General features: G+C 43.9%; 1 protein-coding gene across 1 annotated transcript in view; it reads right to left on the bottom strand.

Moving 5' to 3' along the window:
- The window catches only part of PASD1 (PAS domain containing 1), a 68145-nt gene extending 55409 nt beyond the window's left edge, over positions 1-12736 (bottom strand). Inside the window, exons 1-4 of the mRNA XM_015408384.1 lie at positions 12729-12736; positions 5876-5932; positions 4679-4833; positions 376-467 (exon numbers count right to left, since the gene is read on the bottom strand). Of these exons, the coding sequence (XP_015263870.1) occupies positions 376-467; positions 4679-4833; positions 5876-5932; positions 12729-12736 (312 nt within the window). The remainder of the gene's footprint in view (positions 1-375; positions 468-4678; positions 4834-5875; positions 5933-12728) is intronic.
- Positions 12737-19151: the final 6415 nt, after the last annotated feature.

Here is a 19151-nt window from a genome sequence, read left to right as displayed (position 1 = left end):
GGAATACTCCCCCCCCCCCCGGCGAGTATTGCAGGTCCCCCATTTTTGTATTGCCAAGATCCAGTGAGGTTCTGAGGAGAAGGAATGGCATTTCAAATCTTATCCTCCATCTTCAGCCAGGCTTTGAGCTGCCTAACTCTCTGACATTAATTTTTGTCCACTTTCATCAGCATGACTGAACAATGAAATAGAAGCTAGGCTGTCACAGGTATAAAGCTGCTGGCAGATGACATTGTATATTAAACAAGATGGGGTTTTTGAACACCTTTCAGAAAGCAGTGGGCCAAATGATCAGGTGGCAAAATAAAAAAGCACAGAACATCTTTGGTTGTTATCCTTCTGCTCCTAGACTGTATGATTTTCATTTCATCTTACCTCTAACATCAACTGGGTGAACTCCTCATTGCTAAGAAACGAAGGCTTCCAGTCTTGTCTAATCTCACAGGCTTCTGTCTGTGCTGTGATTTCTGAAAGGGACAACAATAAAACTAGTCAGATAACACTGTTGTGTGTTTGATGGCTGGAAATTGGCTTGGCCTAAATTGCTGCTGGGAGTCAGGCCCTGTGGTCCAAGAATGTTAATGTTTCTCAATAGGTACTAACTGTTAAGAGATTGTCCTGATAGCTCCATTAACTACATAGGAAAACCTGGAGAAGGTGGCAACTCCCAGCTGAGGGAAGGCGGCTGTGTATATGTATATGTGTGTGTATGCATGAGAAAGACAAAGAGCGAGAGAAACAGCAGGTTTGCGTTTTGAAGACAGATGGTGCATTCAAACAAAATGTGATTTGTTTAAACCAGTTTGTTGAATGAACCCAGGTTAGGATACCAAATGTACGTAACTGAACATAGTTTGTTCATAAATCCCAGTTATGTAAGCTATCTTCCTCTTTTCCAGGGAGTCCTGTAGCCATGGGGGACCCCCTCCCTCCATTTCCCAGCAAGGCGCGAGCCAAGCCAGAGCCCTCCCCCCATTTCCCAGCAAGGCGCGAGCCAAGCCAGAGCCTTGCAAGCACAGGGGAGAAGCAGAGGGGCTGGAGGCAGGCGGGCTTCCAAGGGGGATGTCTGGTGCCTGGGATTGGCTGAGGGCTGCCTGCTCCAGTGGGGTCAAGATTGGCAGTGAAGTGGCCATGCATGTGCCCACCCAGAGGCCACCAAAGCCAGGACTGGGGGAGAAAAACCCAGCAAGGAGGCCTGGGGCGATTCTCCGTGGAGAGGAGGGTTAGAGGCACCCCCCCCCCAAGCCCTTATCCAGGCCTGACTGGCTGTGTGCCGTGGCTCTTCCCTCTCTCTGCCTCTTTCTTGCTCAGCAGCCATGCCACCGCAGCACAGGCCCTCCTCCTCACGAGGCCCGCTTCTTTCGTGCCACTGTGGGGCAGGACGTTTCCCTCAGAGAAGGGAAGCCCACCGCTCCCCCCCCTCCCCGTGACCACCATGCAGGCATCCCGGCGCCACACAGGCAGGTCAGTTGCCCTTTCCAGGTGGGGAAAGTGCCCTGCTCGGCTCAGCAAGGTCAGGTCAGGGGCCAAAAGTGCCACAGCCTCCACCTCCTCTGTTTGCACCTCTCCCGCGGGCAGAGTTGGAACCACTCATGTCACTGCAGGTCTGGCTAGCCGGCCAGCAGTAGGCAGACATCTGTCGCTCTCTCCCTCCCTGAGTGATACGCTCCCCCCCCCCCTCAAGAGAGAGAGATCTCCAGCAGTTTTGTACCAGGTGTCCTCCTTGATCTGGAGTTTCTGTTCCCAGCCAAGCACCGTGCAAAAGGAACAGTAAGCTGATCCTGGGGGTTCCAGCCACCCTCCACCCCATCTCCGCCTCTCCCTCCCTTGCACCCCACACTCACCCTCCGCCTGCCCTCCTGCACTGTCAGCTCCACTGTACTAAACAGCCCCCTTGTTGCCCCGCAACAAAAATTTTCTGGCCTCAAAACAGAATTCCCAGATGCAATTGTGCACCCTTGCATTACCAGGTTGCTGACAAAACCTCACAACATAAGAAGCCTGTTTATTATTAGTTAGGAGCAATAAGCAGAAGAGGAATGGTGAAGGAGGAGACGCCTAGGAGAAGCCAAGCCTATTCTTCCTTATTCTTGTCTGAGGATCATCAGTCTCCCCTCACTGTCTTAGCGGAGTTACTGAATTTTTAACTCTTATCACAGCTCTTATTCTCTTTTTTTCTTACACCAATCTTTAGCCATCCTTCCTCATCCGCTCACTGTCCAGCCATTTCAATGCATCCCCCAAACTGTACTCAGAAACAAAACAGATTGCCTTTTTCTCCTGCCATTGCACTGCCTTTTACATTTCCCCTTGGTTGAAGACTGCGAAGCACATTACAGTTTGGTCAGTCATCACTAGAGAGAATGGGGCACATGGAGGGAGCTGGAATCCTTAGAAAGCACAAACAGCCAAATGAAGCTGATCTTCTCTCTCTGTGATCTGTGGTTTAGAATCCCAGCACCCACCAATAAATCACAGTTTGTTCAGTAGCCTGCATTCAAACGTCACACTAAAGGAGTTTGATCAAGCTTATAAACTCTGGTTTATCACAATATCTGTATTCAACCAGACAGACACAGCTTTGGGGGTACAGAATCTCTCTCCCTTTCTCAGGGGTATGATGTGATAGTGGATCTGCTGCAATATTAGAGCCTTTCTTTACCTCTGCCTGTGTACTACTTCTATATCTGTAAATAAAGCTACTACAAAATCCCATAAATCGCCAATGTTCTTTCCTTCAAAGGCAGCATTGCTCCTGTAACTTCTTAGTGCACAAGTGGGGAGCATGAAAAGTACCTTGACTTTGTTTAACATAAACATCTTCTCTCCATATTATAAAGCTGATTTCGGGTGGCATCTCTTCTATGGGGTGGAAGGATTCGATTCACACCAAAATCAGTTGGCCGCCTGGACTGCCACTCACAAACGGGTCCCTGGCCACTGGCTAGGTTAGCTACGTCCCGCCCACAGAGGCAGCAGGCGCCGGAATTCAACTCACAAAACAACTTCACCTCAGGCACACAGGACACATGCTCCGGTGACTCTGGCGCTGACGCTGGAGGGTGGCAAGAGCTGCGGCGAGGGAAGGGACGAGCCCAGCTGGCCTGGCCCGCCAGGCGCTCGAGGGGGAGGGAGAAGAGATGAGGATGGTCACTCTGCCGCTGTCGCTGGGGGTCAGGACAGCCGCGCCGAGGGAAGGGACGAAGTGGGGCGGCTTCGCCCGCCAGGGCCTCCAGTGGTGGTGGGGCGATGAGCCGGGTGAGTCTGGTGCTGCCGAGGCAGCTGAGGCTGCAGGGAGCCACGCCAGCGGAAAGGGCGAGGCTGGGCGCCCTGGCCCACCAGGGCCTCAAATGGGGAGGGGGGGACAGTGAGGCCGATGAGCCTCATGCAGCCCCTGCTGCTGAGGGCAGGAAGAGCCACACCAAGAGAATGGCCCAGGCCAGCCAGCTTGGCCCGCCGGGGCCTCAAGTGGGTGGGCCCAGGGACTGCCACGAATGAGGTAGGGTGCCCTGGCCCGCCGACATCTCGACCGTGGGGGGGTAGGCCAGAGCCTGGCCCGGGGGGCCGTTGGGCAGGGGGGGGGGGGAGACAGCTGGTGCTCTCCCCCGCCGCTGCCTTGAGCAGGTCCGGGAAAAGGGCAACTACTTCTGGGAAGAGACGAGGGGACCATGACCTTGCTAGGGCCCGTTGTCTTCCTTACCACAACGAGCCTTCTCCCTAGTCTTCAATACATCAGGAATTGATATGGGTTCCAAAAGACAAAACCACAGTATATCTGATCGTTGGGTGCTGTTCCAGGAGAAAACTGCTGAGTTTTGTCTATAGGTAGTTAAGAATCTGTCCTTAAGCAGTAACTAGAGATAATCTTTGGGATGTAATTATCACCCAAACAAGCAGGAGGATGTAGATAAAGCCCACAGCTACGAACCAGTCATATGCAACTGCAGTGCTAACATTCTACAAGTTACATGTGGATGAGGATGCACATTTTGAAAGTATGTTGGAATACACAAAGCACTGTAGTGTGAATAGATTATCGTGCACCACACAAATGTGTATATAACAGATATCATGGTTTCCAGCCCAAGTAAGGTTGTAGCATATAACATTACTAAGGCTGAGACAATCTTCTACTCCCTTCAAAATTTTCAACTGTTATTAAAGGAATCTTCTAAAATATCTTGTAACAGATGGATGTGGAATGGTACAGTATAACCCAATTTTGTCAGATCTTGAAAGCTAAGCAGGGTTGGTATTTGGATGGGAGACCAATCAAGGAAGATTTTGCAAAGGAAGGCAATGGCAAACCACCTCTGCTTACTCACTTCCACTTGCCTTGAAAATCGTACAGGGTTGCCATAAATTGGCTGCAATCTGACAGCACTTTATACACATACAAGGGATAAATGTGAAATCATACTACCCTATGAGCAATTGTGTAGCTTTTTTAATGTATTTATTTGAAAAGTAATAGTTATTCCTACCCTTGCACCAGTATCTTGCCATTTGAAGAGGTTTTCCACATTTAAAAAAATATTTTTTGTCGGACGGATGTGCATCCCTTTCACCATCCCCATTTTTAAAGATGCAGACAGCCTCCACCACCACCATGTTGCAAGGCTCCCCATGAAGAGAAGCACACACAAGTGGTGGTAAGGGGTGCCTGCAATTAAAGTACCTTTTTGTTTCTGTAGGAAGTCAATGGTCCTCTGCAGTATGGTGGACTTGTCCATCTTGAGAGGATGGCCATGGCCTTGCAACATGGTGCATAGCTCCTTGATGAGGACATTGAACTGGTCTCTTCTCTTCTTCTCTGATTTGTTGCGTGATGCCCTAAGTCAATTGAAACACAAAACTATTTTAAAACCAACAAAGGGTGCATATAAACATCGTCAGTCTTTTACAATCATTTAGCCATAATACTAAATAAGACCTCCCTGTCCACAGGCAGTATATCGAAAGCAGTTGCTGGCTGACAAATAACAGGATGGGCTCTTGCCATCAAGACCAGCTTATGGGCTTCCTGAGAAAGAGCTGGTCCCACGGAACAACCATGATCAGGTATCACAGCTTGGGGGGGGGGGTAGAATCCACAAAAGGAGGGATAGACAATGGTTGCTGTTTCTCATATCCTTGCCAGCCCTACCTTCCACTGCTGGTATTTGTTGGAAACAGGATACTGGACCAGATTGATCCTTGGTTTAATCCAGCAGGTTTCTTATGTTCTCAGATAAAAGATCTTCAGAGCACAGTATTCTCTTGGCTACTGCTTCTAGATCTAACATCTATAAAGAGGGGCTGTGGCTCAGTGGTAGATCATGCGCTTTGCATGAAGACATCTCCCATGTCAATACCCAGAGTATCCAGCTGAAAGAACCAGGTAGTAGGTGATGCGAGAGACTTGTATCTGAGACCCTGGAGAGCTGCTACCATTCAGAATAGACAATATTAACTTTGAAAGTCCAGAGGCTTGGCTCAGTATAAGGCAGCTTCTTGAGTCTAAGTTCTTATGTTCTTAGACAACAAAAACCCTTTTGAGATAGTCTGTCACAATGGAAAATAAGAGCACTGTCATGCATCACCCAGTTCTAGAGAAAGATAAAAGGTAAATCCACACACACCAGGCATTCATTCCAAGTATCTAAAAGGTCACAACATTTTGACTAACAATAGTCCGATAGTGTCATCCCCAGTCACCCTTGTCATGCATGATGCAAATGAATGCATTGCATGCTACCCAACTTGCTCTCACTTACACCAAAGGTTGTCTGGCCAGTGTTACCTGAAGAGGCACTAACAGTTATTAACAGTTTTACAAATGGAAAGATTGTTGGCTACTTGCTGCCTTTATCTTAGGGTGAGCTTCAATCCATACCTCTTTGCCCTGTCCTTCTCATCTTCATCCATCAGCTCGTTTACACAATACAGAATTCTGGAACACAAGAAAAACACCAGTTATTTTTGTCAAGGCATGAAAAGCCTTGCCCAGTCCTATGAAATGGGCATTTTATCAACTATTCACTGTGGGGGTTTTGTTAGTCACTAATTTATTTAAACGTCAAATTCATTCCACCCCAAGAGGTTCAGGATCACGACCAGGCTAAGACACGCTGATACCCAAAGCTGTGTAAGAGGCCCCACAGCATTATCAAAACTGGAAAATCAGTAAAAAAAAATTATTTTTATTTCGAAGTCCCTCATTATCTGAGGCCCTCAACTGTAGCTTACTTAGCTCATGCATAAATCCACCTCAGCTCTGGAGGGATAAAAACACCCGAAATATACTGAATTAAAATACTAAAATATATTTTGGTTTACTGCAACTGTTGCCCTATAAGGCTGGTGCCATGCATAGTCATAGTTATGGCTAGGTGACCGAGCCAGCCACTGAGTGACAAAATCCTTTTAGAGTAGTGTCAAGAACAACTAAGGGAATATTTATAAAATGGAAGGGAGTTGGTTTTGATGTCACAAAGGCAATGAAGTCTCCATATGGCATCCACCTTCCTGGAGGAAAAATTTCTCATTTGGAGAGTTTTCATGACACATGCCCCAAAGGACAGCAAAGTATCTTAAAAGAAGGTGGGCAACTGGCAGACTTATTAACATGGAGCATTATATGGAAGCATATAACATTGAATCAGGAGAGGCTTATCCTTAAAATCTATGAGTAAATCTTGAGCATGATCATTTTGTGTTTAAAAGACTCATGAAGCATAAGGATGAAACAGAGATGTTCTTAACTTATTTAGTACAGCCAAAGGAGAAAAAGGGAATTTTGCAATTGGCAGCTTGTATTTTGGAACTCAAGAGTCTTCAATCCAGATCAATGATGAGTGATCACATTCCAAATCTGTCAAATGGGCTCAAGCAAACATCCAAACCACAATCTTGCTCCACACCCTTTTTATTTCACCAATGACTATGCCACCCAGAGGACTCCTCCCCGAAGACACAATTCCACCAGAGCTAATCATGAGATTTCCTTGGGCATCTGCCTCTGTCATTGACTGTAACAAGCCAACCAGAATCCCAGAAGCTAAAAAGCACTTTCACTGATGAGTCCATAGAACCACACCCATTGCCTCAGGAGCATTCTTTGGTGGGTGCAACCAAATATTTTTGGCTGCACAGCAACCACGGCTTCTGATAATTTAATAGCCAAGTAAGTTGCACAAAATGGAATGCTACCAAGGCAACAGAGAAGAACAAGCCCATGCTGAAAGTGTTATACCAGTGTTTAAAGAGTGAAAGATCCATGTATACATGGGTCTTTAAAAACCCACATACTTGGGAACACATGGGTTGGGCACTGGGAATAGACAGCAGGCGGGCAGTTTTGCTCCTCCCCTTGCATTCTCCGACTCCTTCCTTTCCTTGACTAAAGCAGAGTTTGCCACGATGTCCAAACCAGACAAACTACAATTTGCCTAAGCTGTAGCTTGCCTCCAAACCAGGGAGTGAAACCGTGGTTTGATGCAGGTTCCAATCACAGGAGAAACTACAGGGCCAAGCTACACATTATGATTTTTAACATGCTGTGTCTGGGATCCCCCAACATGACTTTGACTCAGACAGTCCCATGACAGCTGTAAGGGAACTTGTTCCCCACATGGGCCCCATGGTGTTCCCATAGGACAAAAGGATTGAGGCTTTCCCCCACCCAATTATTTATTTATTTATTTATCTTTAAATTTATACCCCGCCCTCCTCGAAGGCTCAGGGCGGCTCACAAGGGGCACGAATGCCCAAGTTAAAACATTAAAGCAGTACAGAATAATATAAAATACAATAAATACAATTTCACTAAAATTTACTTTACGGTGCTCCAAAATTATTTAACTATAAAAGTTCAAGATGGGAGTCTAAAATTATTAGCAACAAACCACAGTTATAACAATAAATATAGCAGCAACAATATACGTCCATACAGCGTTGACCTCTGCCAGGCACGTCTCGCACCCCCAATAGTTCCTGCTCTGAAGATGGTCAATTTGCGGGACTAATGAAGGGGGTGTAGATAGAAAGATGGTGAGGATGGTGACATAATGATGATGGCGTAATGATGGTGGTGGTGGCGGCAGCTCCTACTCAGAAGCCTGGCGGAAGAGCTCCGTTTTACAGGCCCTGCAGAACTGCATCAAGTCCCGCAGGGCCCGGATCTCTTCTGGGAGTTCATTCCACCAGGTAGGAGCCGCCACCGAGAACGCCCTAGCTCTGGTAACCGCAAATTTGATGTTTCTGGGGCCTGGAATGTCCAGGAGATTTTGATTCCCCAACCGTTTTCCCTGACTCAAAACAGCCACGGGGGGAGGGTTATTCACCCCAGGGGGGGGCTGCATGTGTACTGATGGGCTACATGTGCATTCCCTCAATGAGGCAAATAAAACCCACCCAGAGACCTTTCAGGTCAAGGAGGAGGCTGAAGTTGCCCACATCCCCCCTGTACCACAAGCTGCACTGGTGCCCCAGGCACTTGGGAAACAAAAATCAGAAGATACAAGTTATGTTAGTTTTTTAAATGCACGCAAATCAAACACGTTATTTCAGAAGTGATATTGGACTATTTCAGTTCTGAAGACAGCCCTATGTAAATACACCCGCATTTTCCTCCTGACCAGAAAATGGGTAGGAAGAGCAGAGAGAGTCAAGCAACATACTTATCCAAAAAGAATGGAAGAACACAAGAATGGGGAGGCTGCCCAAGTTGATGAAAATAAATAATCAGATTAGAAACTACCTGTTTTATCCCTTAGATTCATCAGTCCAGACTGGCAGGGTATGGTAAGTATGCCTTGTTAACAGCATGAAAATATAGATGAGGGAGAAATGAATCCTAGAAGAAGAAAATCAAGTTTAGCATTTATCTCTGGCACCAATCGTTGAATCTGAAGATTTCAACCTGGGCCTATTTTCTGAAATCTAAAAGAGGGCCTGAAGTTACTTTAACAAATGCAGTCAGGCAAAGTAGAAAGAGAGAGAGAAACAGAGACCAAAATAGGACCGGTGTGTGTGTGTGGAAACAACTTTTGGAAAACCTCTTTATGTGTTTTCAGAAGGAAACTAAGGTTATGCACGTAGTGTTCATACAGAGAATTAACCAAAGGTTGCTCTTTGAAGAGTCTCTACACACAGTTTAATTACATTATGATTTCCTGGTAATCAGCCATATGTTGCAAATTTTATGCTCAGAACTCAATTCCCAGCCAAGCAAGGGTCCAACTGGATCAGAACCATGGGGCATAGGGAAAGGGGGCCTAAAGCCTTCCCCCATAATCATTTTTTCTACCTGAAATGGTTCCAGGGGGTACTATTTACCCACTGGGAAAGGTTACATACCTTTTCAATAATAATCGGCCATTTCAAGTCAATAAAATGGCACACAGGAAACGTTTAAACCCCTATACCTTTGCACTGTCATCCCATTCAAAGTCGGCCTCCAAGCATTTAGGAACTCCAAGCATTTAGGAACAGAACTTAGAACACTTGTCTGATCTCCAGGACTCAGGGAAGATGCATGTAAAGCATAAGCAATTAGGCCCTCAGTTCATATATCACATTAAACCATAGTTTAATTAAACAATGGTTTAGTGAAGTCATTAGAATTTGATACCATGGTTTGAAGTTGGTATTTACCAGTTACTCTTTGCTATGGTAGTACATGATGAACATATGTGGAAATCCTAGCTTAATGGGTGTATGGGTGTACAGTCTGATATTGCCAAATCATCCACCTTATGCGGCATCTGATCGGGTAGGGAGTCAAAGGCTTCCCGGAACAACTTCTGACTACCTTAACGTCATGAATTGGCTGGAAGGGGGAAGTAGGGGAGAGGTATTATTTTCATTATTGTTTTGGATGTAATATTTGGGGGTTTTTTGCCTTTCCTTTTTTGTGCTTCTGAAGACTTTATCTCCTGTTTTTAATTGGGGGGGGGGGTTTCTTGCTTTGTTGGCTTTTCTAACCCTCAGTTTAGCGGGTTCCCTGTTTTCCACCTTCTTGTGAGTTAATGATTTTGGTTAACATTGCATATTTCATTGGTTAGGTTTGAATAGTTTGGATTACTCGCCACTCCAGAAAACCACCAGCCATTTTTGAGCCTAAGCCCACTATGCAGAGAGGATATTTAGGGGCATCTTACTCAGAGGGCTGTGAAACTGGACCCCTCATTATTGAGGTCAGCTGTTGATTTTTGCCACTGCAAGAATAATGGAAATAGGAAAGACAGGGATATATGAGTCCAGCAAGAACCACAGATTCTTTGCTGAACTATCCCTGCCTACCTCAAAAAAGAGACCTGCCACATCAAGCCAATTTTCCATCTAGTCCAGCAACCAGTTTCTCATGGTAGCTAAACCAGATGCTCCTGAAAGACCTATAAACAGGACACAGAGGACAAAGCATTCCCCTTCTGATGATCCCCCCCATGCTACTATTCAGAGGTACACAGCCTCCAAACATGGCTCTTTAGCCATCACTGCTAAAACACTGTTGGTCCTTAACTCCCATAAATTTGTAAAGCCCACCTTTAAACTACAAGCCATTGCTACAACCTGTGACAGTAAGTCCCACACATCGACTATGCATTGTATAAAGATGCAATTTCTCTTGTCTATCCTGAATCTACTGCCCATCAGCTTAATTGGGTGTCCCTGAGTTCTAATATTATGGGAGAGGGAGAAAGAGTTCTCTCCGTCAATGCTGCAGCAGTCTTCGTGTTTGAAGGCATCCTAGAGGTAGCTGGCTGGCAACTATGGAAACAGACTGCTGGACCAGATGGGCCTTTGGTCTGATCCAGCATGACTCTTCTTACGTTCTTATCACTTCGTCCACACCTAGCATAATTTTACAAACCTTTATCTATTCTCCTTTTAAAAACTGGAAAATAATAAATATTTAGCCTTTCCTGAAAGGAAAGGCACTCTAACCCCTTGATCATTCTTTCTCTCCCTCTCTTTTTTTTGGGGGGAGTATTTGTGTGTGTGTGCGTGCACGCGCTTGCAAGCCTGGAAGTCATGGTGACTTCTGGCAACCCCTAGTTGGGCTATGAGGTGGCTTGATAACCTGCCTCTGCGACCTGGCCCTGGTATTCCTCCAAGTATTTGCCAGGGTCGGCCCTGCTTAGCTTCCGAGGTCTGAAAAGATCGGGCTTGCCTGGGCTAACATTCTTGATCATTGTTGTTGATCCTCTTGCAAAATGGACTCTTGTACTGGGCCCTCATGTGACATGACGTTTTCCACACTACTGGCATCCAATCAGCTCCCCTTCCTCATTCTATATGTTTTTATAGTTAGCATGGGAAAAGGCAGGTGACACTTTCTTCTAATGAACTAAAAAATAACTTACACATTCATCAGTTAAAACCAATGTTTAAAAGGTTAATTTATAGTGGAATCCTAAGGGGAGCTACACCCTTCTAGCACCACTGAGTTCAAAGGACTCAGAAGTGTATAACTCTATGTAGGTTTGCAGTGCCATCTCTTTAACTGCTGTATTAAAATACAGGGTTGTGGGTTTTTTTTAAAAAAACCATATTTTAATAAAAGTTATCTTAGGCTGAAAATGCTTCAGCACCAATAGCCCCTTGAACCGAACTGTGTATATGACTTGATACAAGCAAAGAGATGCAAGCAAAGAGATGCAAGTGATAACAGATTTATATGTATTGCATACGCAAAAGAAACTGGATACAATCCAGCAAAATTAAGCACTTCATTAAGTCCCATTGATCTCAAGAGCAGAAATTTAAAAACTTAAGGAGTAACAAGAACTCACAATTCTGGGTCCAATTAATTGGAAAACCCTTCCCAGGAAAACTGTTCACCTGATAGACATATTAGTTTGGAAAAGCTTTTGGCTTCCCCAACTAACATTATTTATTTGGTTCTCTTCCAAGGTTAGACTGCATTATCTATTATTGTTTTAATGATTTATGTTCTATGTACATTTATTGAAAACCTGTACACAACTTACTCCCTGATTTGATTAAGAAAGGAATAACATAGGTATAAGCTTGCCAACTCAGGGTTGGAAAATTCATGGACATTTGGGGGTGGAGCCTGGGGAGGGTGGAATTCGGGAAGGAGAAATCCACATTCCAAAGCTGCCATTTTCTCCAAGGGAACCGATTTCTGTCATCTGGAAATCAGTTGTAATTCTGGGAGAACCGCAGGCCTCACCTGGAGTTTGCTGACCCTATGTAAATACTTGAAATAAAGTGGTCTGAATTCAAACCATAGGGTTGAATGCAAAGGTGCCCTTCCACTCCTGGAAGTTTTCCATTCCTCTCCGGAAGGAATCATCACTGAACAGAAGGTCACTTTTGGATCCAACCCATTAATATATCAGTCATGTTGTTTGAAGTAATAACTGTTTTTAGCTCTTCATTTTAAATCTTTCATAGCATTTCTTCCAATACAGGTTGACTAAAGTTAATTACATCCCTTAGTCACAATACAAGATGTTACAATATAGCATGAGACGAATTAAGAATGTCAAGTTAGTCAAAAGTAGCAAGAACTTGCTAACATATATGGCTCTCAGCCTTTCAGGACATGTGCCAAATCATTTATCTGAGTCAACAAATGGTAATACTCATTTACATGAGAGGCATTTTGTGTGGCTTTCATTTGCGCCGCTTTTTTATTTTGCACAGTACTAGCGATAAATTGGTTAATAGCAAAACAGCTTGTTTTTAAAAGGCTTTAAAGTGGGTGAGAGACCTACTTGGACATCCTACTAATTAGATAAAAGAGTAGAGGGAAAAAAGGATGGAACCCTGCCAGTGTAAACATTAGGACTTCATCCACAATACAGATTTCCTGCAGTAACCAACAACAACAACAACAGTGATAATATTGGTATGTATACACCCCATATTCTCAGTATCTTTTAAGGCAGTTTATGGTAAAACCATTAAAAAAAACAAGATAAAACAATTTTTAAAAGGACAATGGCCATTCAAAATCATAAATACTAGCAAACCGTACAATATCAACTACCAAATAATGGCAGAAAATACCTTAAAAATCAGCACCTACAGTAGCATAAGAAATAAAATATCTTAAACCAGCAAAACAGTATAAAAGAAAAAGCAAGCATCAAAAAGTATTTTAAAAAAAGAAAAAGCAAGCATCAAAATACTAAGTGGGTATACACCTAGGGGTCTCAGTCAGATCAAATTAATGGTATCAAAAAGGGGACCACAGCCACAATGTGGAAAAACAAACAAATAAACCACCCCATACTTGAAGGACCACCACTCCCTGAATGTTGCCATGTGGCAGCTCTATTCTTCCCAGAAAGGTGCATTATTCCTCAGTGAGTTCCAGATCAAATCAAGCGTGAACTCTCCCTTAGAAACCAAAATGATCAAACTGAGGCTATCATATTTTGGTCACATTATGAGAAGACAAAAGACTCACTGGAGAAGACAATAATGCTAGGAAGTGTTGAAGGCAGCAGGAAAACAGAAAGTCCCAATATGAGACGGACTGACTCAATAAAGGAGGCCATGGCTCTCAGTTTGCACAGCTGTTAATTACAGGATGTTTTGGAGGTCATTAATTCAAAGGGCCACCATTAGCAGGGATAAAACTACAGACTAATAGCTGCCCCTTTGTTTGGCACAACAAGATTTATATGGCCAACATCATGGTATTTATGTGCAATGTTTATTTTATCAATTTGTTTTATATTTTTACATTTTTGCTACCCAACCTGAGTTCTAAGATGCCATGCAAAAAGACCATTATACATAATAATAATAATAATCTTTCCATTTATTAATCGCTCAATCCATGCAGAGCTGCCGGCTCTGAGCGATGTACAGTTACTCATGAATATCACATGGGACTAACAATGCTTGGGGGTAAGGGATATATTTAAACATATATTTAAAATAAAATAAATAAACCAATAAAATGCCTGGGGGGAAAAAATCATTCTAGTGCCAAAACCCCAGAAGATTCTGTACCAGGCAAACAGATGCCCTGAATTCACAAATTTATTATTTATTTATTTATTAATCTAATTTGTACCCCGCCCTCCCCACAAAGCAAGCTCAGGGCGGCTCACAGTCAATATATAAATAACAGTTAAAACAACATAAAATCATCTAAAACAATTCAAGTTCATAAAGTGCTGGTAATGGTTACTTAGTTGTTTGTTTGAGATGGCTTACTTTAAGAATGTACAGACGTCGAACAGTCATTCTGCTTATGATCTTCCTGAAGCACAGGCTAGATGTCAAAACCAAGGGCCAGGTCTCTATAATGGTGGCGGCTCCCTAGTTGAAAGCCTGGCGGAAGAGCTCCGTCTTGCAGGCCCTGCAGAACTGCAAGAGATCCCGCAGGGCCCTGATCTCCTCCGGGAGCTCATTCCACCAGTATGGGGCCGCCTTACTCTGTTATAAAACTCCTGCATACAAAACAGTTCAATGTAAAAAAAATAATAAAAATCAATAGCTTCAGAGTAATACACACATTACAGGCATGAGGATAGATATGATCATCCTGTGTGTGTGTGTGCACAAGCACACAAATCACTGTATGCATGTGCTGTAGAAATTACAGAAAACATAAGGCAAAGCTGCTATTGGCAACTATTAACATACCGATAGGATTACCACACACTGTAATTAGCGATGGGTGGACCTAACCTTATCCATTTTGGCACGGAGCCGTTTAAATTGAATTAATTAGGAAGGAACCTTCTAGACACCCTAAATTAATTCTGTTTAGAACTGGACCCATTCTGGGTCAACCTTGCTGTGAGAGTGTGGGTATAATCACAAGTGCAACTGGGTCTAGAGTCACGCCCTGGTGGTCCCTGGCTAAGAGAACTTCCAGTTGTGCCCTTCCTTTTCTTATACTTATAAAGTCTACTTTTACGTTACTTCTGAAAGAAAATGGGAAGAGAAGGGCTCTAAGGATCATCTCTTTGGCACTCTTGACTCCTTTAAAATCCTCCTTGCTGCTCCCCTTTCTTTCCCAAACTTCTTGAAGGTGAGGAATGCTGCTTGGAACACTCCCTAACATTGCTGCTCACCTGCCTTTTTTGCATTGGTATTTTGCCCTGCATTTGGAGCACTTCGAGAATTTGCGTTCCACATCACTCTCCACCTTCACTCCACATTTTCCCCACACTTAAATTTTTATTCCACATATGTTTGTCATGATTCCGTCACCAAACCAGTTTCATCACAGTGTTGCTCTGCGTTTTCTGAGACCTGATTTGTGTTGGATCTTTTGTCTGAGCCAGTTTCAGCACGGTAATCACAGACCTTTAGAAAGTTTAGAAAAGCTAAAGGCAGCAAGGAAGATGCTAGGGGTATGCTAGAGAGCCAAAGGGGATCCATTTGGGACTGACATGGAAGTTAGGGATCTCTCATTATGATTTCAAAGGTATCCAGAAGATTATACCAAAACATTCAGTGTCCTCCATTTCAGACTCTGCCTCCATCACTAACTGCAACCTACACATGTGCAATATGTTAATTCATACACAGAACTTCACATTGTGCAAAGCACCTATCTAAATCGCAACAAATGATATTATTAGAGCATGCAGTCCAGAATGCAAACTTGGGAGTCCTGGGTTCAAAGTCTACTTCTGCTGTCACTGAGTCTCATCAGCAAGATGAGAATAACATAAACTCTATTAGGTCAAACAAACAACAAAAGGCTGTGGAGTACTGAGGATATTACCAATGTATGATTATTAGCAACAGAAATGTTCAATTTTTGGCCCTAACTTCCACTGTCAATCAAGAGACAAATGTTGTTGTTGTTCAGTCGCACAGTCGAGTCCGACTCTTCGCGACCCCATGGACCAGGTCACGCCAGGCCCTCCTGTCTTCTGCTGTCCTCTGAAGTTCGCTCAATTTTATGTTCGTTGCATCTATGACGCTGTCTAACCATCTCATCCTTTGCCGTCCCCGTCTCCTTTGACCTTCAATCTTTCACAGCATCAGGGTCTTCTCCAGTGAGTGCTCCCTTCTCATTTGGTGGCCAAAGTATTTGAGCTTCAGTTTCATTATCTGGCCTTCCAGGGAACAGTCAGGGTTGATTTCTCTTAGGATTGACTGATTTGATCTTCTTGCAGTTCAAGGGACTCTCAAGAGTCTTCTCCAGCACCATAGTTCAAAAGAATCTATTCTTCGGCGCTCGGCCTTTCTTATAGTCCAACTCTCGCAGCCATACATGACTACTGGGAATACCATTGCTTTGACCATGCGGACTTTTGTTGGCAGGGAGATGTCTCTACTTTTTATCATGCTGTTTAGGTTCGCCATCGCTTTCCTCACAAGGAGCAGGCGTCTTTTAATTCATGGCTGCGTACTGCTATTTTCAGAACTCAGCAAAGCAAGGGAATGCTGCGCCTCACCACAGCTCAGTTAAAACATACACAGATTCATGCTATGGACAGGTCAGGAAGATGCTCATGATTCTCCTAATAAGTAAGAAACATTTGGACTAAGGACTGATTTTAAAAACCAAAGCACTATTTATGTTTTAAAGATAGCTGTTTGCTAATAATAGAATAATAAGTTTTTCAGGCCTTCTCTTTGCCGCAGAGCCAGCAGTGTTGGTACAACTTCCAGACAGCTCACTGACAGTGTAGTCCTATGCAGAGTTACTCTAGGGATTTTGATGAGCTTGGACTAGGGATGCAAACAGGGAACTGATTTTGGGATGGACTGTTCATTGACCCATGAGAAGGTATCGGATGAGTTGCTTCACTGTCTTCCTATCGGTGCAGTACAGTGCAACAGGCTTTTCATGTAGATGTGGTCGCCATTTAAATCAGTAATGGCTATTGTGTAATTTCACACTAGTGTTCTAATGATTTAAGGCTATGGTCTCTAGAGTCCCGACTTTAATTTTATTTAAAAGCTAAATCTCTAACCCTGTTCATTTTAAAGGTATAAGGGGAGATGTCCTGCCTGCACCTTTCTCCTTATAACCTGGCAATGAAAGTGTAGAGACTTGTCTCTTTTTCTAATGAAAATGGCGCCACAAGGAAAACACGAAGAGAAAACGGTGGCTACTTGCTTGGATACAGCCATAGATGGTTAAAACCGTTACAACCCAAAAAAATTCAGGTGGGTAGCCGTGTTGGTCTGAAGCAACAGAACAAAGTTTGAGTCTAGTTGACACCTTTAAGATCAACAAAGTTTAATTTTGGGCGTAAGCTTTCATGAGCACGCACACTGAATCTGATGAAGTGTGCTTGCACATGAAAGCTTATACCCAAAATTAAACTTTGTTGGTCTTAGGTGCCACTGGACTCAAACTTGGTTCTACAACCCAATTAATGCAGTCATAAATAAATGCTGCGTTAAAAAAATCCTACCCTTTGGTGTTCATTTAAGTGGTCTCTAGAGATGTTAACAGCTGCCAGCCTGCCTGGACTGGCACCATTTTGCAAACATGCAGTATTGAAAATACCCAATGCAAACCTGTTTGGCAGTCGTTCAAGTGTTTGATACCAACCAAACCAACTGGTTGATCAGCTCACATCTGATCATCATGCTTGAATATGGTAGGTCTGACTACTGAACAGGTTCAGTACAAAATTTGTGGAATTCCTAGCTTGGACTAGAATAACTCTGCATAAGACTTTACTGATAGCGTACTTACTAGTATAACTGAGCCAAAATGGGCTTGCCCTGTTTGCTTTGAGCAAGATATCCCTACCACTAGCAATGGGTGGGAGCTAGTTTATGCTCCACTACAACTTTACACATCTAGAGCATCAGGGTGTGCCATTCTACTACAGGCAAACAGAAAGGAACAGCTTGTATTTAACACCCGAGCATCCATTCCTGTTTTAAAAAAAGGAATGCAAGCTTAACCTTTCCGGCAAAGTGTTACTGATTCAATTATGCCATGTTTTTATAGATGACATTTCAACAGCAGGCAGGGCTCCTTATGGATGGCTGAGCACCATCAAACCCCCCCCCCCTATAATTAAGGAGTCTATGTATGTGCAGCATTAAAATCTGCCTCCTGCTGTTTGTGGAATGTTGGAAACCCAAACTGACATTTTGCCAACCAAGGTAAAACTGCAGACACGCTTTTGGGGGCTGGCCAAAGATGAAATCTCCCCACATCAAAGAAGCCATAAAGAGCACAGGGCTAATAAACAGACAGCAATTCCCTTGACCGTGTAACAAACACTTTTTAAAAAAGGCAACAGATGGTCTGCTAACCTAGATATACCCAAGAGCAGAATAAAGATGCTTCAAAGAAAGGGGGGGGAGAGTACCATACTTCACTGCCCTCTTAGGTGCACTAGCAAACAGAAAAATAGGAACTGCCTCTCTTGCCTGGACCAAGGCCCATTTAGTCCAGCATCTTATTTCCAGTACTGACCAATGACGCACCTCTGAACATGGAGAATCTGAGAGATAATATGATGGAGGTTACACACTGTGCAATATACTGGCATCAGTGACCACTAGGCATTACAGCCATAATTTTCCTAAAGCTGAATTTAGGCTTCTAGTATTTCAAACATAACCAGAAAGTTCTACTTCACCAGCAATGGAAACCGATTACTGGTATAAAAGGAGCAGGGGTGGGGGAGGCCAACTAAAGCCAAGGGCATCTGGTTCAAGAAGGCTCATCCATTAGGAATGATGGTGGAAAATTTTCAGATATAAGGGTAGAAGTTGGCAACAAGCGTACAGTAACAAATGATTGGATGTCTAAAGGGCCTACAAATAAGGAAGAGGAGGAAGGGGAAGAAGGGGAGGAGGAGTTGTATACCCCACCCTTCACTCAGAGTCTACAGAGGCTTACAATCTCCTTCACTTCCTCTCCCCCCAACAGACACCCTGTGAGGTAGGTGGGGCTGAAAGAGCTCTGAGAGAACGGCTCAAGAGAACAGCTCTGAGAGAACCGTGACTGACCCAAGGTCACCCAAATAGCTGCATGTGAAGGAGTGGGGAATCAAACCCACTTCTCCAGATTAGGGTCTGTCACTCTTAACCACTACACCAAACTCTCCAAACAGGCATTTGGAGAGAGACACAATTATAAATATATGCCAGTTCCAGAAGGCCTTTAAGCCAAGGGGAGTTCAAGAGCTTGGTACAAAAAGAGGACATAGAGATAGTGGAAACCAGAAATCTGATGGAACAGA

This window comes from Gekko japonicus, unplaced genomic scaffold (genome assembly GCF_001447785.1).
Source record: "Gekko japonicus isolate JY-2015 unplaced genomic scaffold, Gekko_japonicus_V1.1 scaffold643, whole genome shotgun sequence".
Classification (NCBI taxonomy): Eukaryota; Metazoa; Chordata; class Lepidosauria; order Squamata; family Gekkonidae; genus Gekko; species Gekko japonicus.
This window is presented reverse-complemented; position numbering and strand designations above follow the sequence as displayed.